The sequence below is a fragment of the Dermochelys coriacea genome, chromosome 8, assembly GCF_009764565.3.
Source record: "Dermochelys coriacea isolate rDerCor1 chromosome 8, rDerCor1.pri.v4, whole genome shotgun sequence".
Classification (NCBI taxonomy): domain Eukaryota; kingdom Metazoa; phylum Chordata; order Testudines; family Dermochelyidae; genus Dermochelys; species Dermochelys coriacea.
The window spans coordinates 32,546,729-32,561,839 of NC_050075.1; the positions used below are offsets into that span (position 1 = coordinate 32,546,729).

At 40.1% G+C, this 15,111-nt stretch overlaps 1 protein-coding gene across 6 annotated transcripts in view; it reads left to right on the forward strand.

Annotated features, from left to right (window-relative positions):
* Nucleotides 1-15,111, forward strand: part of KCNIP1 (potassium voltage-gated channel interacting protein 1) — an 831,960-nt gene that overhangs the window by 804,207 nt on the left and 12,642 nt on the right. For all 6 annotated transcript variants that reach the window (XM_038414238.2, XM_038414240.2, XM_043491021.1 and 3 more), the window contains 3 exons: nt 5,272-5,341; nt 11,212-11,282; nt 12,688-12,795. In XM_038414238.2, coding sequence (XP_038270166.1) covers nt 5,272-5,341; nt 11,212-11,282; nt 12,688-12,795 — 249 coding nt within the window. The remainder of the gene's footprint in view (nt 1-5,271; nt 5,342-11,211; nt 11,283-12,687; nt 12,796-15,111) is intronic.

The window sequence follows — 15,111 nt, forward strand, 5'->3', positions numbered from 1 at the left end:
GCTGTAACCAAATATTTAGGGTCACTTCAAGTGGCTTCTAGAATTTTGAAAGACACAAAAATGGGAGAAAGAAACATACAATAGCCCACTTCAAAAGACGTCATGAGTAGCTGTTTTATTAGGAGCTTCTCACTTAGAAGATGCTGGTCTAACTTGGAAGTTTGCCATACAGTTGCTATATTTAGCAATCATCATTCAGCATTCAGTCTCGGCAAAAAGGAAAAAACAAGGCCCTGATCCTGCTGCCAAAATGAAGTGAGATACAAGATGGCTTTTTATTCTTTGCTGAAAGCCTAATTCTGTAAGGTGCTGAAGACTCCTGTTGGGGGCATTCAGCACTTGAAAGGATGAGATCTCATGCTGAGTTTGAGGGTTGATTTTTGTGGCACTTGAGCTAGAGTAAAGAAAGGACAAATGTCATGACATGCAGACACAATTAAATATGAATTCAGGGTCATTGAAAGGCTGGTTTCTTTTTATTTCATTGAAATCTGTCCTAAATTACTGACATCCAGATAGTGGGTGGACCAGTTTTAGATTTCTTTATGTACAGAAGGAAGATGGTCTAAGAGACTGGGATCTTGTTGCACTAGTTTCAGTTGACGAGGGATATGAACTTGTATGTGATTCATATCTGTCCATTGACAACATCCAATACAAATCTCCTCTTTTCTCCCCTTTGACATTATCCTCAGTGGTTTGCACAGGCAAAGTAATTTGAGCTGATTAATTCAGTCCACTTGTTCAGATGCCCTCTATTCTTTGGTTTATTCACGCACATTGTCAGCATGTGGTGTCAGCAAATGAGAGCTTTTAAAATTCTCTCTTTCATGCATTTTCTTTCCTTCATATTCTGTGCTTTATGCAGGAATGTTATGTCAAAGAACTTTCTGTTCTTTAAAGATAGCTAAAGAACTCAAAGATAAGTAAATCATGGACCTGGCTATCCCACACAGCTTTTTTTTGTGGTTGCAATTAAAATGGATTTGATCCCAGATCGCTAAATATTATCCATCCCTAATTAGGCACTCTTATGCTGCTTGGAAATGCATCTGGCTGTCTTTGAGAATTAACCTTCTTGGATGTATTGGCATATAAGAATGCATTCATAAATAAATGTAGTTGGTGTTGGTCCTGCTTTGAGCAGGCGATTGGACTAGATGACCTCCTGAGGTTTCTTCCATCCTAATATTCTGTGATTCTATGAATGTCTTTCCTTTGGGTCAAAGACAAGTATAGGATGAAAACACAATGGATTTTTTTCCCATTGTGTGGAACCAGCCAAGCTTTGTCCATAGACGGGCTGGCCGAAACATTTTTGGGAGGGCCTGCAAAAACAATTTTCATAACTCCAAACTTAACTGACTCTTTTAAGGTTGGCTTGGCCAGGATATGAAGTCCCTCACCAGCAGCTTAGAGCCCTGCTGCTGTTCCTTACAGTCTTGGTGACTGATTTTCCTGGGCTGTTGTCATGCAAAAAAGGGCTGGACTTTTTTTTAAATTGAAAATTGAGGTGGCATTTCTAGATCCCTCAAATCAGAAGACTTGTGGCCTTGAGCTTTGCAGGGCCTGCTGTCTGGCTTTCTGCAGAATCAAACTTTTCAATCAAAACCATGTGTGATCCTTCACTGACTACAGTGGTGGGGTTGGGTATGCAAGGAATTCTAAAAAGGGCCCTTTGTTAGGACAGTACCCAGGTGGGATGTTGTCATCATAACCCTAGATCACCCACTCATAGCCACCTTCTTAACTGGTCTAACTGTGCCTCAGTTTTTCATCTGTAAAATGGGGATTGGTATCGCCTTTCTCCCATACTTTATATTGTCTATTTAGACTGACAATTCTTTCACTTTCTGACTATGTATTTACAGCACCTACCTGATCTTGGTGGTTGTGGCCTCTAGGCACAACTGTAAAATAAAAATAAGCAGTTCTGTTTGGATGGGGAGGAGACTACCTATTCATCCAGATGGAAAGATCTAATATACATTGTACCATAATCAAGGTGGAGTGCTTCGCTGTTGTTGAGTTGACAAATGTGCAATCAGGCCATAAATGGTTCCCAACTTCATAATGGATATTGCTAACTTCATCATAGTAAGGCTATCTTATTTTATCTATCAAAGGTACTTATTGTCATTGTATCTGAGGACATCACAATCTGTATTGTATTTAGCCTCACTACATCCCTATGATGTAAGGAAATATTAACCCATTGAACAGATGGGGAGCTGAAGCAAAGAGAGGTTGAATGGGCTTGCCCAAGGTCACCCAGGATGCCTCTGGCAGAGCCTTGAACCCAAGTTGTTATAATATAAAATTATTGTTTCTACATGCTTTGAATTTGATAAACACTTGTCAATAGCAGCTTTTCTGTTACCTAGGCGTCTGTACGGTGTGTGGACATCAATATCTTATACATGATTTTAGTCAGTTCTCATCTTCAGATATATGTGAGGTATTCATGGAAGTCAAGTTCTCTGCTGACTTTCATGGGATTGTATGTCACATATAGGTCAGCACAGAATTTGATCCTCTGAGATTTGTGTGTACATATCCAAGGGTGGAACTGCAATGTTAATATGAGACATAAGCAATTGTTTACTTTGGCTTTTCTATATCTAAAATGTTACCCTCTGCCTCATGAAAACAGGTTAATGCCACAGATAATTGCATTATTGATATCCAATATTTTCAGATGAACCATTTCAAAATTGGTTGAACTGCCAGAATTGTGGGAAGGAACATGAATCAGGAAACATTTGAAATGTCTGGGAACGTTGGATTGCTAAATCGTGGTTCAAAATGTCATTGAATCTCACTGAAGTACTTAGGCAGTAATTTAACTGGCTAAAAATGCAATACATTTCACTTCAAAATGCAAAGAATAGCTAACTGTATTGTATGTTAACATAAAAAGCATTATAATTGAATTCCAGAACATTTTATTTTGCCACAAGCTGGGTGACCTTTTTTTAAACAAACTTCTTTAAAAGGGTTTGACTCTAATGGCCGGAAGTAGGCTTTGAAGTTCACAATCCATTAAGATGGAAGGGCAAGATTTTTCTGTCTTTCTGCAGAGGAGGCATAATAGCAGTGCATTGACTTAAAGGAGACTGAAGTACAAGTGAAAGGTGCCTTCACAACCCAAAATACTAGAAACTTTCCTCTTATTTTCTATATTAGTTTTCTTTAACAGGGCTCCCAAAAAAACCCTGCAGCCTATACATTATCTCAAAACTCAGTGCAGGTTTGCAAACCTATACCAAGTTTGAGTGTTCATTTAATCCCTGAACTAAGAAAAACCTACATATTTTCAGGTTTCATTCTGAAAGTTTGCATTACCCAAATCCGAACCAGTGCTGTGATACTGGAGTGTAAACAAAATCTTACTAGGACATAGATCAGACAAGTGACTTGTATCTTTTTTCTTGATTTCATACAAATTTAACTGTTTTATTAGATAGGTAGGACAAATAATTCTGTCTACAATTCAGTTGTTGTAAAACCTAGGAAATACCATCAATCTATAGTTTGTCAGTCCACAGAGCACTGGGACCCATATTAGAAAACAGCAGCCGTAACTGCAGAAGTTAGAGGGGTTGTGGCCTGAATGCAGACCAGAAGTCAGAACCAGTTGTGTTTTCATCCTGGCTCTGGCAATATCTCTCTATAATGGTGTGACCCAGTTCCCAAAGAAGTCAACGAAATGATTCTCAATGAAGTAGCCTTGGGTGAAAGTTACTTAACCTTTTTGGGTCTAATATTGGTTACTATTTATTACCACCACTCCCAAAACCTCATTGGTCATTGGGGCACCATCACTGATGAGCAATCAACCAATTGTCTCCACCCCTAATGATTGTGTGTCAGTGCTTGAGTCTCCACGAAGTCCATTCCTGTCTACTCTTTTATGTTGTCAGTCCATCTCTTCTCCTGTCTACCTCTTCTTCTCTTCCCCTGTACTGTCCCTTGGAGATGATCTTGGATAGGCCAGAGGATCTTGTTACGTAGCCGAACCACATCAGCTTGCGCTTCATCACAGTCGTCAGAAGGTCTTCAAATGACCCAGCGCATTGGGTGTTGAGGTTGCAGACCTCTTCATTAATGACATGGTCAAAGTAGAAGATGCCCAAGATTTTACGGAAGCATCTCATCTCTAGTACCTGCATTTTCCATTCAAGTTCTGCTGTAAGAGTCCATGTCTCGCACACATACAGAAAAATGGAGATGACCAATGTGTGCAGCACTTTCAGTTTGGATTCCAGGGAGATGTTCTTATTCCTCCAAATTGGCTTTAGCATTGCCACTGCTGCTTCTGTTTGCACAGTTCTTGCCCAAATTTCTGCCTTGGATCCTTCATCAGTGATGATTGCCCCCAAATACTTGAACTGTTTCACTGTCTTCAGCAATTGACCACTGACAGTAAATGTGAGTTGGTCCCATCATGTTTGTTTGTCATCAGCTTGGTTTTCTCTGCACTGTTTTCCATGCCACATTTTGCGGAGGTTACATCCAATCATTTCACAAGGTTGGCAAGTTCATCTTTGTTGCCTGCCAGGCCATTAATGTCATCAGCAAACTGAAGATTTGAGATTGTTCACCCCCCAGTGCTGAATCTACATATGTGATCTTCTAGGGCATCAGTCATTATGCTCTCCAAGTAGATGTCGAACAGTGTGGGCGAAAGTAGGCAATCTTGCCGAACTCCAACAGTGGTGCGAAAGCATTCTCCTATTGTGCCATGACAAGAACTGCACTGCTGGCATACAGTTGTTCAATGAGATATGCAGGAGAAGCAGTGGGGCTATTCTGTCCCCAGATCCACAGGGGTGTTATTATTTACAAAGACTTAATAATACTTACTATTAACCCCATATGAGGCTAACATCACTCACCACCAGTGTTACTTTGAAGATTAGTGAGTTAATGTTTCTATAGGACATTGAAGATGAAATATTACTTGGTATTAATCTTGTTTATTATCATTCTATGAAGGCCTTACATGGCAAAAAGCATGAGTCAACTTCTCAGGTTGTCCTACAAAATGGGGATTGAACTGTGTGGGTGGTTGTTAGTTTTCTTTTAAATTGTGAGCCAAGCTTATGGGAGCTAGAGAATTCTAGCCTTAAGTCTTTTAATTTCTTCAGCTGCAGAAACCATGCATACAGTATGCTGCAGGAACAGGAATGTAACTGTGTAAATCCTCTCTTTGGGCATGTAGTTCTCTGCAAATGAATCTTGACAGAGTTTTTCTTGGTTTTCCAACAGGAATGTCCTAGTGGGGTTGTTAATGAAGAGACGTTCAAACAGATCTATGCACAGTTTTTTCCACATGGAGGTGAGTAAAGTGTTTTGTGACTGTCAGACTTATTGAAGCATGTCTTAAAATTCATGTCTGCCAGCTGTTAGCAAAACTATTTCAGCTCGTGCATACTGTAACTTTGAATTGATCTTTTAAATTTTACTGAGTTTTTTTAAATATGAAAATACAAATAAATAAGAAAATAAATATAGACCCCCTAGAATACCTATTGCATGGAAATACAGGTAAGCCTGCACTAAAGATCATTACCGGGGTCAACCCCCTTTTTTAAGATGAACACTGGTACAGTGGTTAGGACATTTGACTGAGAGTTAGGAAACCTGGGTTTCATCCCTGCTCTGCCTCCCAGCTGCTGCATCACCTCGAACAAGTTATTTCCCTTTTCTGTGCCTCTTTCATGTACCACACACAATCTCTCCACTCTGTATAGAATATCAACTCTTTGGGGCACAGACTTCTCTTACAATTGTCTTTACAGCACCTCGTACAGTGGGGTCTCTGTGACAGGTTTGGTCACAGAGACCCCATTGGGACAGTCACCTGACATGCTGAAACTACCTCTGAGCCCGTTTTTCCTGTCAGCTTGGGAACCCTGTCTTGTTGAGCCAGACCTGCAAGCCTGCTGTAACACAGACCCAGGGTCTGAACCACGTCCCCAAAGCTGCAGGCTTTAAGTGAAACCACTCAGCAGGTACTCCTGTCTCCAGGACCCAGACACCCAGCTCCCAATGGGATCCAAACCCAAAATAAATTTGCTTTACTCTGTATAAAGCTTATATAGGGTAAACTCATAAATTATTCACCTTCTATAACATTGATAGAGAGATATGCACAGCTGTTTGCTCCCAAGTATTAATCACTTACTCTTGTTCAATAATAAATAAAAGTGATTTTATTAAGAATAAAAAGTAGGATTTAAGTGATTCCAGGTAATAACAAAGTAAGTTACTAAGCAAAATAAAACAAAACATGCAATTCAAAGCCTACTACATTAAGAAACTGAATACAGGTAAATCTCACCCTCAGAAATGTTCCAATAAGCTTCCTTCACAGACTAGTCTCCTTCTTAGTCTGGGTCCAATCCTTTTCCCGGTACAGTTCCTGTTAGTTCCAGCTCAGGGGGTAACTTGGGGATTTCTCATGACTGCAACCACCCTTGTTCTACCTCATCCCCTTTTATAGCTTTGGCCCAAGGTGGGCCTCCTTCTCTCTCTGAGTTCCCACCCTTCTTTCTAAATGGAAAAGCACCAGGTTTAAGATGGATTCCAGTATCAGGTGACATGGCCACATGTCACTGTAAGACCTCATTCTTCATTACCCACAGGCTGGCCCCCACATCGACAAGAAGGCTTGCAGGTAAATAAACCATCTACAATCAATTGTCCTACTCAATGGGAGCCATCAAGATTCTAAGCCACCATTAATGGCCCACACTTTGCATAATTACAATAGGACCTCAGAGTAATACTTCATATTTCTGTTTCAGATAGAAGAATGATACACGCATACAAATGGATGAACACATTCAGTAGATTATAAGCTTTCTAATGATACCTTATAAGAGACCTTTTGCATAAAGCATATTCCAGTTACATTATATTCACACTCAAAAGCTTATTTCCATAAACATATGGAGTGCAACATCACAGTCTCAATCTTGATTTGAACCTAGGTGTTACTGTAATGAAAACTGTGATGGGGTATACAAACCCCATTCTGTGTCTAAAAGGTGTAAAAGGCAATACTGGACCCAGGTAGCCCCACTCACCAGACCTGCCAAGCATGCACTGACTGGAGGAGCAGGTTAACAGGGAGCTCAGAAGCCCAGGCAAAGGGTGTTGGACAGGCTACAGGAGAGAGGAATCCTTCTCCAGGAAGCCAGACAGAAGAATGAACCTGAGAAGGAACCACAAAGTGGGTAAGACCTTTGGGCAGAGCTGTGTAAAGAGAGAGCTTCTCTACTCACCCACGCCTTTGAGAACCTGTAGAGTGCTGCTCCTTTGGACTCTATTGTTGGGAGGGGATTGCCTGTTTGGACAACAGGGGCCAGGCCCCAAACTGAAAGGATCTATAAGTAGGAAGTAGCTCAGGGAAGCAATCCTAAGGATCCTGCCAGTGTTGCATCCCACTATGCTATCCAGCCTTCCGAGCTCCCTATCGCACAAATGATACCAGAGACTAGTTTAAAGCCCTCCCAACATTTTTAGTGCCGCTCAGTTTGACATGGACAGACCGACCTAATTACATAATCAATTTTCAGTATTTCCTTGCATGACCAAATATTTAAGATGGATTACACTGAATATAATAGTATAATACAAGAGTACATATTGCCTCTTAAATTCACAAATAGAATAAGGCTTCCATGGCCTTTTCAGCAATAACAGGAATCTAACCATTCTAACTCATAGGTTTTGATACAAGAATTATTTCACATTTGAAAATCAAATTTTATAACTCTAAATATTTTTAACAAGAGATGTCCATATGAGGAGAGATTAATAAAACTGGGACTTTTCAGCTTGGAAAAGAGACTAAGGGGGGATATGATAGAGGTCTATAAAATCATGACTCGTGGAGAAAGTAAATAAAGAAGTGTTATTTACTCCTTCTCATAACACAAGAACTAGAGGTCACCAAATGAAATTAATAGGCAGCAGGTTTAAAACAAACAAAAGGAAGTATTTCTTCATGCAATGCACAGTCAACCTGTGGAACTCCTTGCCAGGGGATGTTGTGAAGGCCAAGAATATAACAAAGTACAAAAACAGAACTAGATAACTTTTTATAGAGGATAGGTCTATCAATGGCTATTAGCTAGGATGGGCAGGGATGGTGTCCCTAGTCTCTGTTTTCCAGAAGCTGGAATGGGCCACTTGATGATTACTTGTTCTGTTCATTCCCTCTGGGGCACCTGGCATTGGCCACTGTCAGAAGAAAGGATACTGGGTGGACCTTGGTCTGACCCAGTACGCCTGTTCCTATGATGACCATCTAAAATATTGTAAGCTACCTTCCCTTTAACTAAACACGTGCTGCCCTGCATGGGTGCCACGAGGGGGAGGGGCAAAGCCTCCCCCACCCCACTCCCCCAGCTGGTAGGGCTGCTGCATTTGCAGCCTGGGAGGCTGTGCAATATGGAGCCACAGATCCCTTCCCCTAGAGAACAGCAGTGGCAGAGGAGCTCAGGTCACTACTGCTGCCAGCTGGTGGGAGCACAGATGCCACTCTGGGGTCCCCGCATTCTGCCTAAGGGGGAGGGTGAATGCTGAGGACTTGGAACTTCTCCTGGTGGTGCTGTGTGGGAGAGAGGTTCTGAGGATCTGGCTTTGGGGATGCTGGTTCCAGGGAGGGGGATGGTGGCCCAGGGAATGGTGTTGCCACTGCCAGGCGTTTTCACTGCATGGGACCACCGAGGACTCCAACTCAGTTATTGTCTCCTAGCAACGGGGCAGGACCAGGCTGGCTCAGTCCCAGGTGTCAGCCCAGAGCAAAGATCCCAGCCTGGCCACCAGGGAGCCCTAGCACAGGGTTGGGGATGGTGAAGAAAAGCACCAACCTCACACAACATTTCAACTTCATGGCTAAGGATCAGATCTGGTAAGGTCTGTCCCCCACCCCTTTGACCCACCCAAATCCAGTCCCAAATCCTCACCCCCGTCCAACCAGGGAATCTACCCCAATCTCCCATCTCTGCCACTAACAGTGTTCAGGAGAATTTTCAGAAATGTTCAATACATTTCTGATTTCACCTTCCCTTCTTGAGACCCCAACAGGTACCGCTGCTGTCCTGTAGTATTTGTCTGAAGCTCTTCATCAGGGAATGATGTTAGAATGTTAGTAGAAGTAGATTTCCTTCTCCTAGTAGCATGTGTATGTATGTGTGCATGCATGTGTTTGTGAATATCAGTAACATAGTAGAAACAAATCTCACAACATTATATATGTCTATATGTGGATTACGTATGCACCTGTGTTAATATATATACATTAATGTCTATGTGTGTGTGTTTTTCAGGATTACAGAGTACTTGAGTTTAATAGATATATTTCAATGAACTGTTCTAGTAGTTGAAAAGCTCATCTATGTCTCCAGCTCCTTTACAGATTTGCAGTATCAGTATCTTGGAGAAGGCATATTGAAATCTGTTCCATCACTTGCTCTTTCTATTGAGGTTGATGCAAGCTCTCTATTATGGTTTTAATTGATGACCCATTCCCTGGATACATGGTTCTCTACTAGAGTTATGCCTGGGAAGACTCCTTTTACACACATTAGTGACATAGCATTAGGGTTAAAAGTGTGTTTTGACATTGTCCATATTTTTTCCTCTCACTTGATTTTCAGAGTGTGTGTGTGTCATTTTACAATCCCATATGGTGTGATGTTTCAGATTTCTCTTATTTTTTACAACTCTTTTCATATGAAATTGTACGTCCTGGGTGTAATAAAACTTCTATGAATTACAAACATTTTGCATTTGTGTGATTTTATCATCTCAGGCGATACGCTCTGTTACTAACCACTAAAAGCTTCAGTTCTTCACAAGACTTCATGTATACCGTTTGCCATCTATCAAACCGTACTAGTGGTCTAGTATTTCTTGATGCATGTTATATGCCATTGAAACAAAACCTTTTAGTTTAACATTGTGTAATAAGGTCTTTTCATACAGGTGCATTACTGATAATTCTTTTATTCTTATGGAGGTATTTACATATACAACTTTTAGCTTAAAGATGCAGCAGCCAGTTTTGTATTGCACTCTTACTTGTTTTACCATGTGAATGGTAGTAATTGAGTGTTGCTTTAGAAATTGTAACACCTTTTTCATTCCAAATGGTTCCATCTCCTAAAGGTGGGCTGTAGGAATTCTGGAAGGAAATATAAATCACCTCTCAAAGTAGAGCACAAGCAAATGAAGGTCATCATGTCATACATGTTTCATTTTTCTTCATATTGTTATGGTTTCTGCTATTAAAAGCTGCCCTTCATCTGGCCTTAGAATCTGTTCTTGCTTTAGATGTAAGGACTTCTAAAACCATCTTTAACAATGTTTAAGGTTCAGTGCAGGCTCCGTGGAAGTCCTCTGGAACTTCTCAAGGTCTCAATAAAATCTGTTCAGCTTTTCAGTCTTTATCTTATTGCTTTAAATGAAACTAAAGTGACTGGTGTCAAAACACTCAGTAAACAGGACAAATCCAGAGTTCAGATGTCCCTAGTATTTTTCCTTTCTAGCCAACCACCTGTTCTGTTGTATGGCACAATGGACCTCCATTAGAGATAGGATTTGCTGGTTTAGTGAACAACTGGATTAGATAGTGAGAGGCTTTTAAAAAGTACCTGTGGGTTAGTTGGTTATATGGACTGCCCAGCAATCTGTGAGCTAGTGGAATATTCTTGTTTTCATAATTCCTTTCGAGCCACATCCCAGTGAAGGCTAGCACCAAAATTTGCTACCAGTATACAGCCTTTTAGAGTATTGCAACTCTAGAATACCTTCAGTGCATTATATATATAGAAAAAGATGGATGTGAAGGGAACATATGGGCTGAATTCTTTGTTGCCATACTTGAATTGCCCCATGGGCTTAGGTTTCCTTTCCCTCCAGACAGTGATTCTTCTTTTCTTATTTTCCCAGCCTTCAAATCTAGATCATTGCCATGTTGATAAATTCTTGTTTATTTCAAGGGTCTTTTCCAAGTACTGTTAATGAGCCCTGAGTTGTAATTCTTCACTTCTTTATACCAGTTTACAGAAACAATTTCCAAAGAAACCACGTTGGTTACTGGAGAAAAATGAGGTCATGAATGTTGCTGATAGTCAATAGTGAAAGTGTGTGCATAATAAGTTTCAAGATAATCAATGTCTTTGTATTTTTCAGATGCTAGTATGTATGCCCATTATCTTTTCAATGCGTTTGACACTGCACAAACTGGATCAGTGAAGTTTGAGGTAACTAACTTGCATCATATTTTGGTCATCTTTCTCAGACCATCTTAGTGATTTTTCATCTTCCACATCCTCTCTTCACTATGAACTATTAGTATTTTCTGGATAAATTGTTGGAGTCTTTAGACAAAAATCAAGCAGATCTTTTCTGTAGGTGGCGTTGCATTTTCTCTTTACCTAAGGACCTCATGTTTAATGTTATCAGCACCACAGGAAAAGTTAGTTGTCGAAGGTGGAGAAGAGAGAGCAATGGAGAGATTTGACAGCAGAATCAGTGGGAGAGGGACAAGGGGGGGGAGGAGGATACAGAGTGGTAGATGTCAGTGACATGGAAGGAACAGAAGGGCTGTGATACTTATGACTTGGATAGCGGTTGAGGCTACTGCTGAACATGCAGATGTAGGTTAGAATGAGATTTATTGTCTTCTGGATTCCTTTTTTAAAAATAAGCTTATTTGTATAACTGACTAATTGAGTAGCCATCTTCAGGCCCCTGGCTGCTGAAGGAGAAAATATCCATTCATTAACCAAAAGTTGGTTTGGTGTTCCAGCTACAAAATTCTATTATTAAAATTCACCCTTCTATGTATACAAGCATTTGTGGTACATGGGCATGAAGTAATAGATGTAAGCAGGAAGGACTTACGAGTTTGGAGCACGGTTCATTGTGTGTCCCAGCATAAAGCCGTACTCTTCTACCATATGACCAAGAATATTAGTATGTTCTAGAAGGGGCAGAAATGTGTTGTTCCATTGTGTGTGTGGTGGAAAAGGTACCACATGAGTAGAGTGGTTCTCTATGACAACACCTGTGCGGATGTGAGGTGAACTATATAACGTTACCTATCAAGTTATTCATATGGCAAAAATTATATGAATATTGGAGTTATCCTCTGAGCATGTCCATTATGAATTAGATGTTTTTAGAGACCTAAATAAACTCAGACCAAAGTAAATGCTTAGATAATTAATGATACACCTTCTCTATCTTTAATGCTTATTAGTTTGTCCCCATTATTGAGCTTTTCCGAAAGCTCAGCAAATCCTAATTCCTCCCTGAGCCCAAGGAGTGAAGTTTCTTATGGGCTGCTGCTGTAATGCCAAGCCCTGTGGGGGGTCATGGCCAGAGGGCATTGAACCTGGGATCTCTAGAACTTAAAGCATGAGCCTGTGCTGCCTGAGCTAAAAAGAACTTTTTCTGTTAGTCAAGGCTGTAGCAATCTGATCAACCTCTTTATGTGGCCCAGCGGCTACTGGAGGGTGGGAGGGAGGGAGAACAAAGCCCTTATACATTTAGTGGAAAGAGTTTTATGGGACAATATTCTCCAAACAGGAAGTAAAGACGTTTTAAGAAGTTACTTTTTTTTTAAAAGGCTTAAAATAAATTATTTCTTCTTCATTGAACCAGGGTTTTGTGATGGCACTATCAACTTTGTTGAGAGGAACAGTTCATGAAAAGCTAAGATGGACATTTAATCTTTATGACATAAATAAAGATGGATATATAAACAAGGAGGTAAGGCATTTTATGGCTTTGACATCTGTTTAATTTCTAAAAGGACTGACTGGCTCATGTTGCACCGCATAATTCATGTTTCATGCAGCAAATTAAGTGCTAGTCAGCACTGGATTTGAGCATTTCCTTTTATTAGTATTCAAGAAAAAGTGCATGGTTACTTTCTATGCATAATTGTAGAGTCTATATTTTTCCTATGTTGTGATGTGTTTTACAAAAAGTTATTTAGACAGGAGCAAATTCTGCATTCATAAAGGTATCTATTGATTCACAAAGGTAACTCTTGGGATAGGTATCAAATTACTGGTATGAGAGTGACTATGCTAATGCCTGTAAGTCCCTGAGCATGCCTAGTGTTAGCTAGAGATTTTCTGAAGCCTTGATATACTAAGAAAAAACGGAGTGTTTGCCCGTTCTGTAAAAAGCACAGTGCCTTCTCTCCCCACAAGCTTGACCCCCGAATGATTTACTAGATCTACAACAAAATATTCTCTGGAGAATGTGCATTGAACAGTGCTGCTGAATTCTTCCATTTGATGCATGTACGCTGTTTATAATGGCAGTCATATATATGCAGAATTGAAGAAGGGTGGTTTAATGGCTAAAGCATACAAGTGGGAGTCAATAGACCTAGGTTTTATGCTTGGCTTTGCTTCAAGCTTCCTGGATAACTTTAGGCAATTCAAGGTAGATTGCAGTTTTTAGAAGGGCCTTAATGGATTTTTTTACACCTAGAAAATATAGACAGAAATAATGTCACTTAGATATTTATTGACCTGAATGTGTGGGCACAATCAAATGATTAGTCATCCAGGTCACATTAGTTTACACAACCGCTTGCAGGTACAAAACCAGAGAGCAGGTTAGTAACATCTGTTTCTTAATTTTTCTCTTCTTCAATTTCCTTATTTGAATATTGAGGCTGATACTGTTGGGGCAGCTGCCACCAGATGGTGCTGTTACACGAAGTCTTTCACATTTTTCTTTGTGCAAGTAAGCTTTTAATCTTGGTCTTGAGGTTTCTTTCTCCTGGTAAAGTACCTTTGGGGGAGCTGTGGGAAGCAGCAGCATGTTTTGCTCTTGTCTCAATCTCCTTAACTAGTCAACTTCTGGAAGTCAGGCATTGAGGTTTGGCTGATATCCCTGAAAGAGGTATTTGCCTACATGCTGTTTGTGAGCGCACTTGTTCCAGGACTGGTGTCGATAGTGTATAAATAAAATAAGTTACACTAAAAATATATCCAGATTCCATGTTACTAATTCTTCCTCCAATAGAAAGGTGATATACAAGGCCTTGACAGCTGCTGTCACTCTGAGGGGTGACAATGCTTACTTCTTCAATGTTTTGTGGGCTTAATCAAATCAACCAGATTATGCCACATTGTTGCACCAAATTTATTTCAGTAGGACAGCCCACAGAATATAGTACTACTTAATGTAAAGGTGGCAAATTCTAGCTCTTAATATCTAATGAAAGACTTTGACATCCTTGGATTTCAAATCTTTGGCACTAGGGAACTGCAAAGCGGAAAGACAGACTTGGCTCGTAGACTGTATCAGAGGGAGGAGGTTAATGATGTCTATAGTGTATAAATAAAATAAGTTACACTAAAAATATAGCCAGACTCCACGTTACTGATTCCTCCTCCAATAGAAAGGTGATATACAGGGCCTTGACATCTGCTGTTACTCTCAGCTGGAAACTGAACTAGTTATTTACATCTGTTCACACCAAAGTGAGGACCCTTGTCAAATTATTCTTTGTTTTCCCTATCACCAAAAGAAGACAGTCTAAATTATTTTGATGCATCTCTGTCAATGAAAGTTAAGCAAGCAAATAATGTAATGGCTTTACTGCAGCATGGTTGGATTTATAGGTATGAAGACCAAAACAAATGGGATGGGATGCATCTGCACGCTATTTGCACAATCTCATTTTCAGAGTAGGATGATCAAACACATGATGAGCCTAAAACTAGCTGGAAGTGGTTGCATCTACTGAAATAAAAGTCCTCCTTCCAGCCCTTTGCTTCTTTCTGAGTGTTAGTTTGGTTTGGAAGTATTTGTAGTCAAGCAGCAACCCAACCCGCTCCTGGTTTTTTGATTATTTTTGCCTTTGCACATCCAGGTTATAATAAAGAAGATTATCCCAAGCTTAATCTTGATCATTTTCTTCAAAGTAACCTGAACTTTTCCTTTAATCAAGTCTTTATTAGAGAAGATTTGTCACATTTGATAGTGGTTCATAAACAAAGAAAAATCCTTTCCCCAGCTCAAAAGAGCTTCATCCAAATATTCTATTCTCAAACTTTGGGA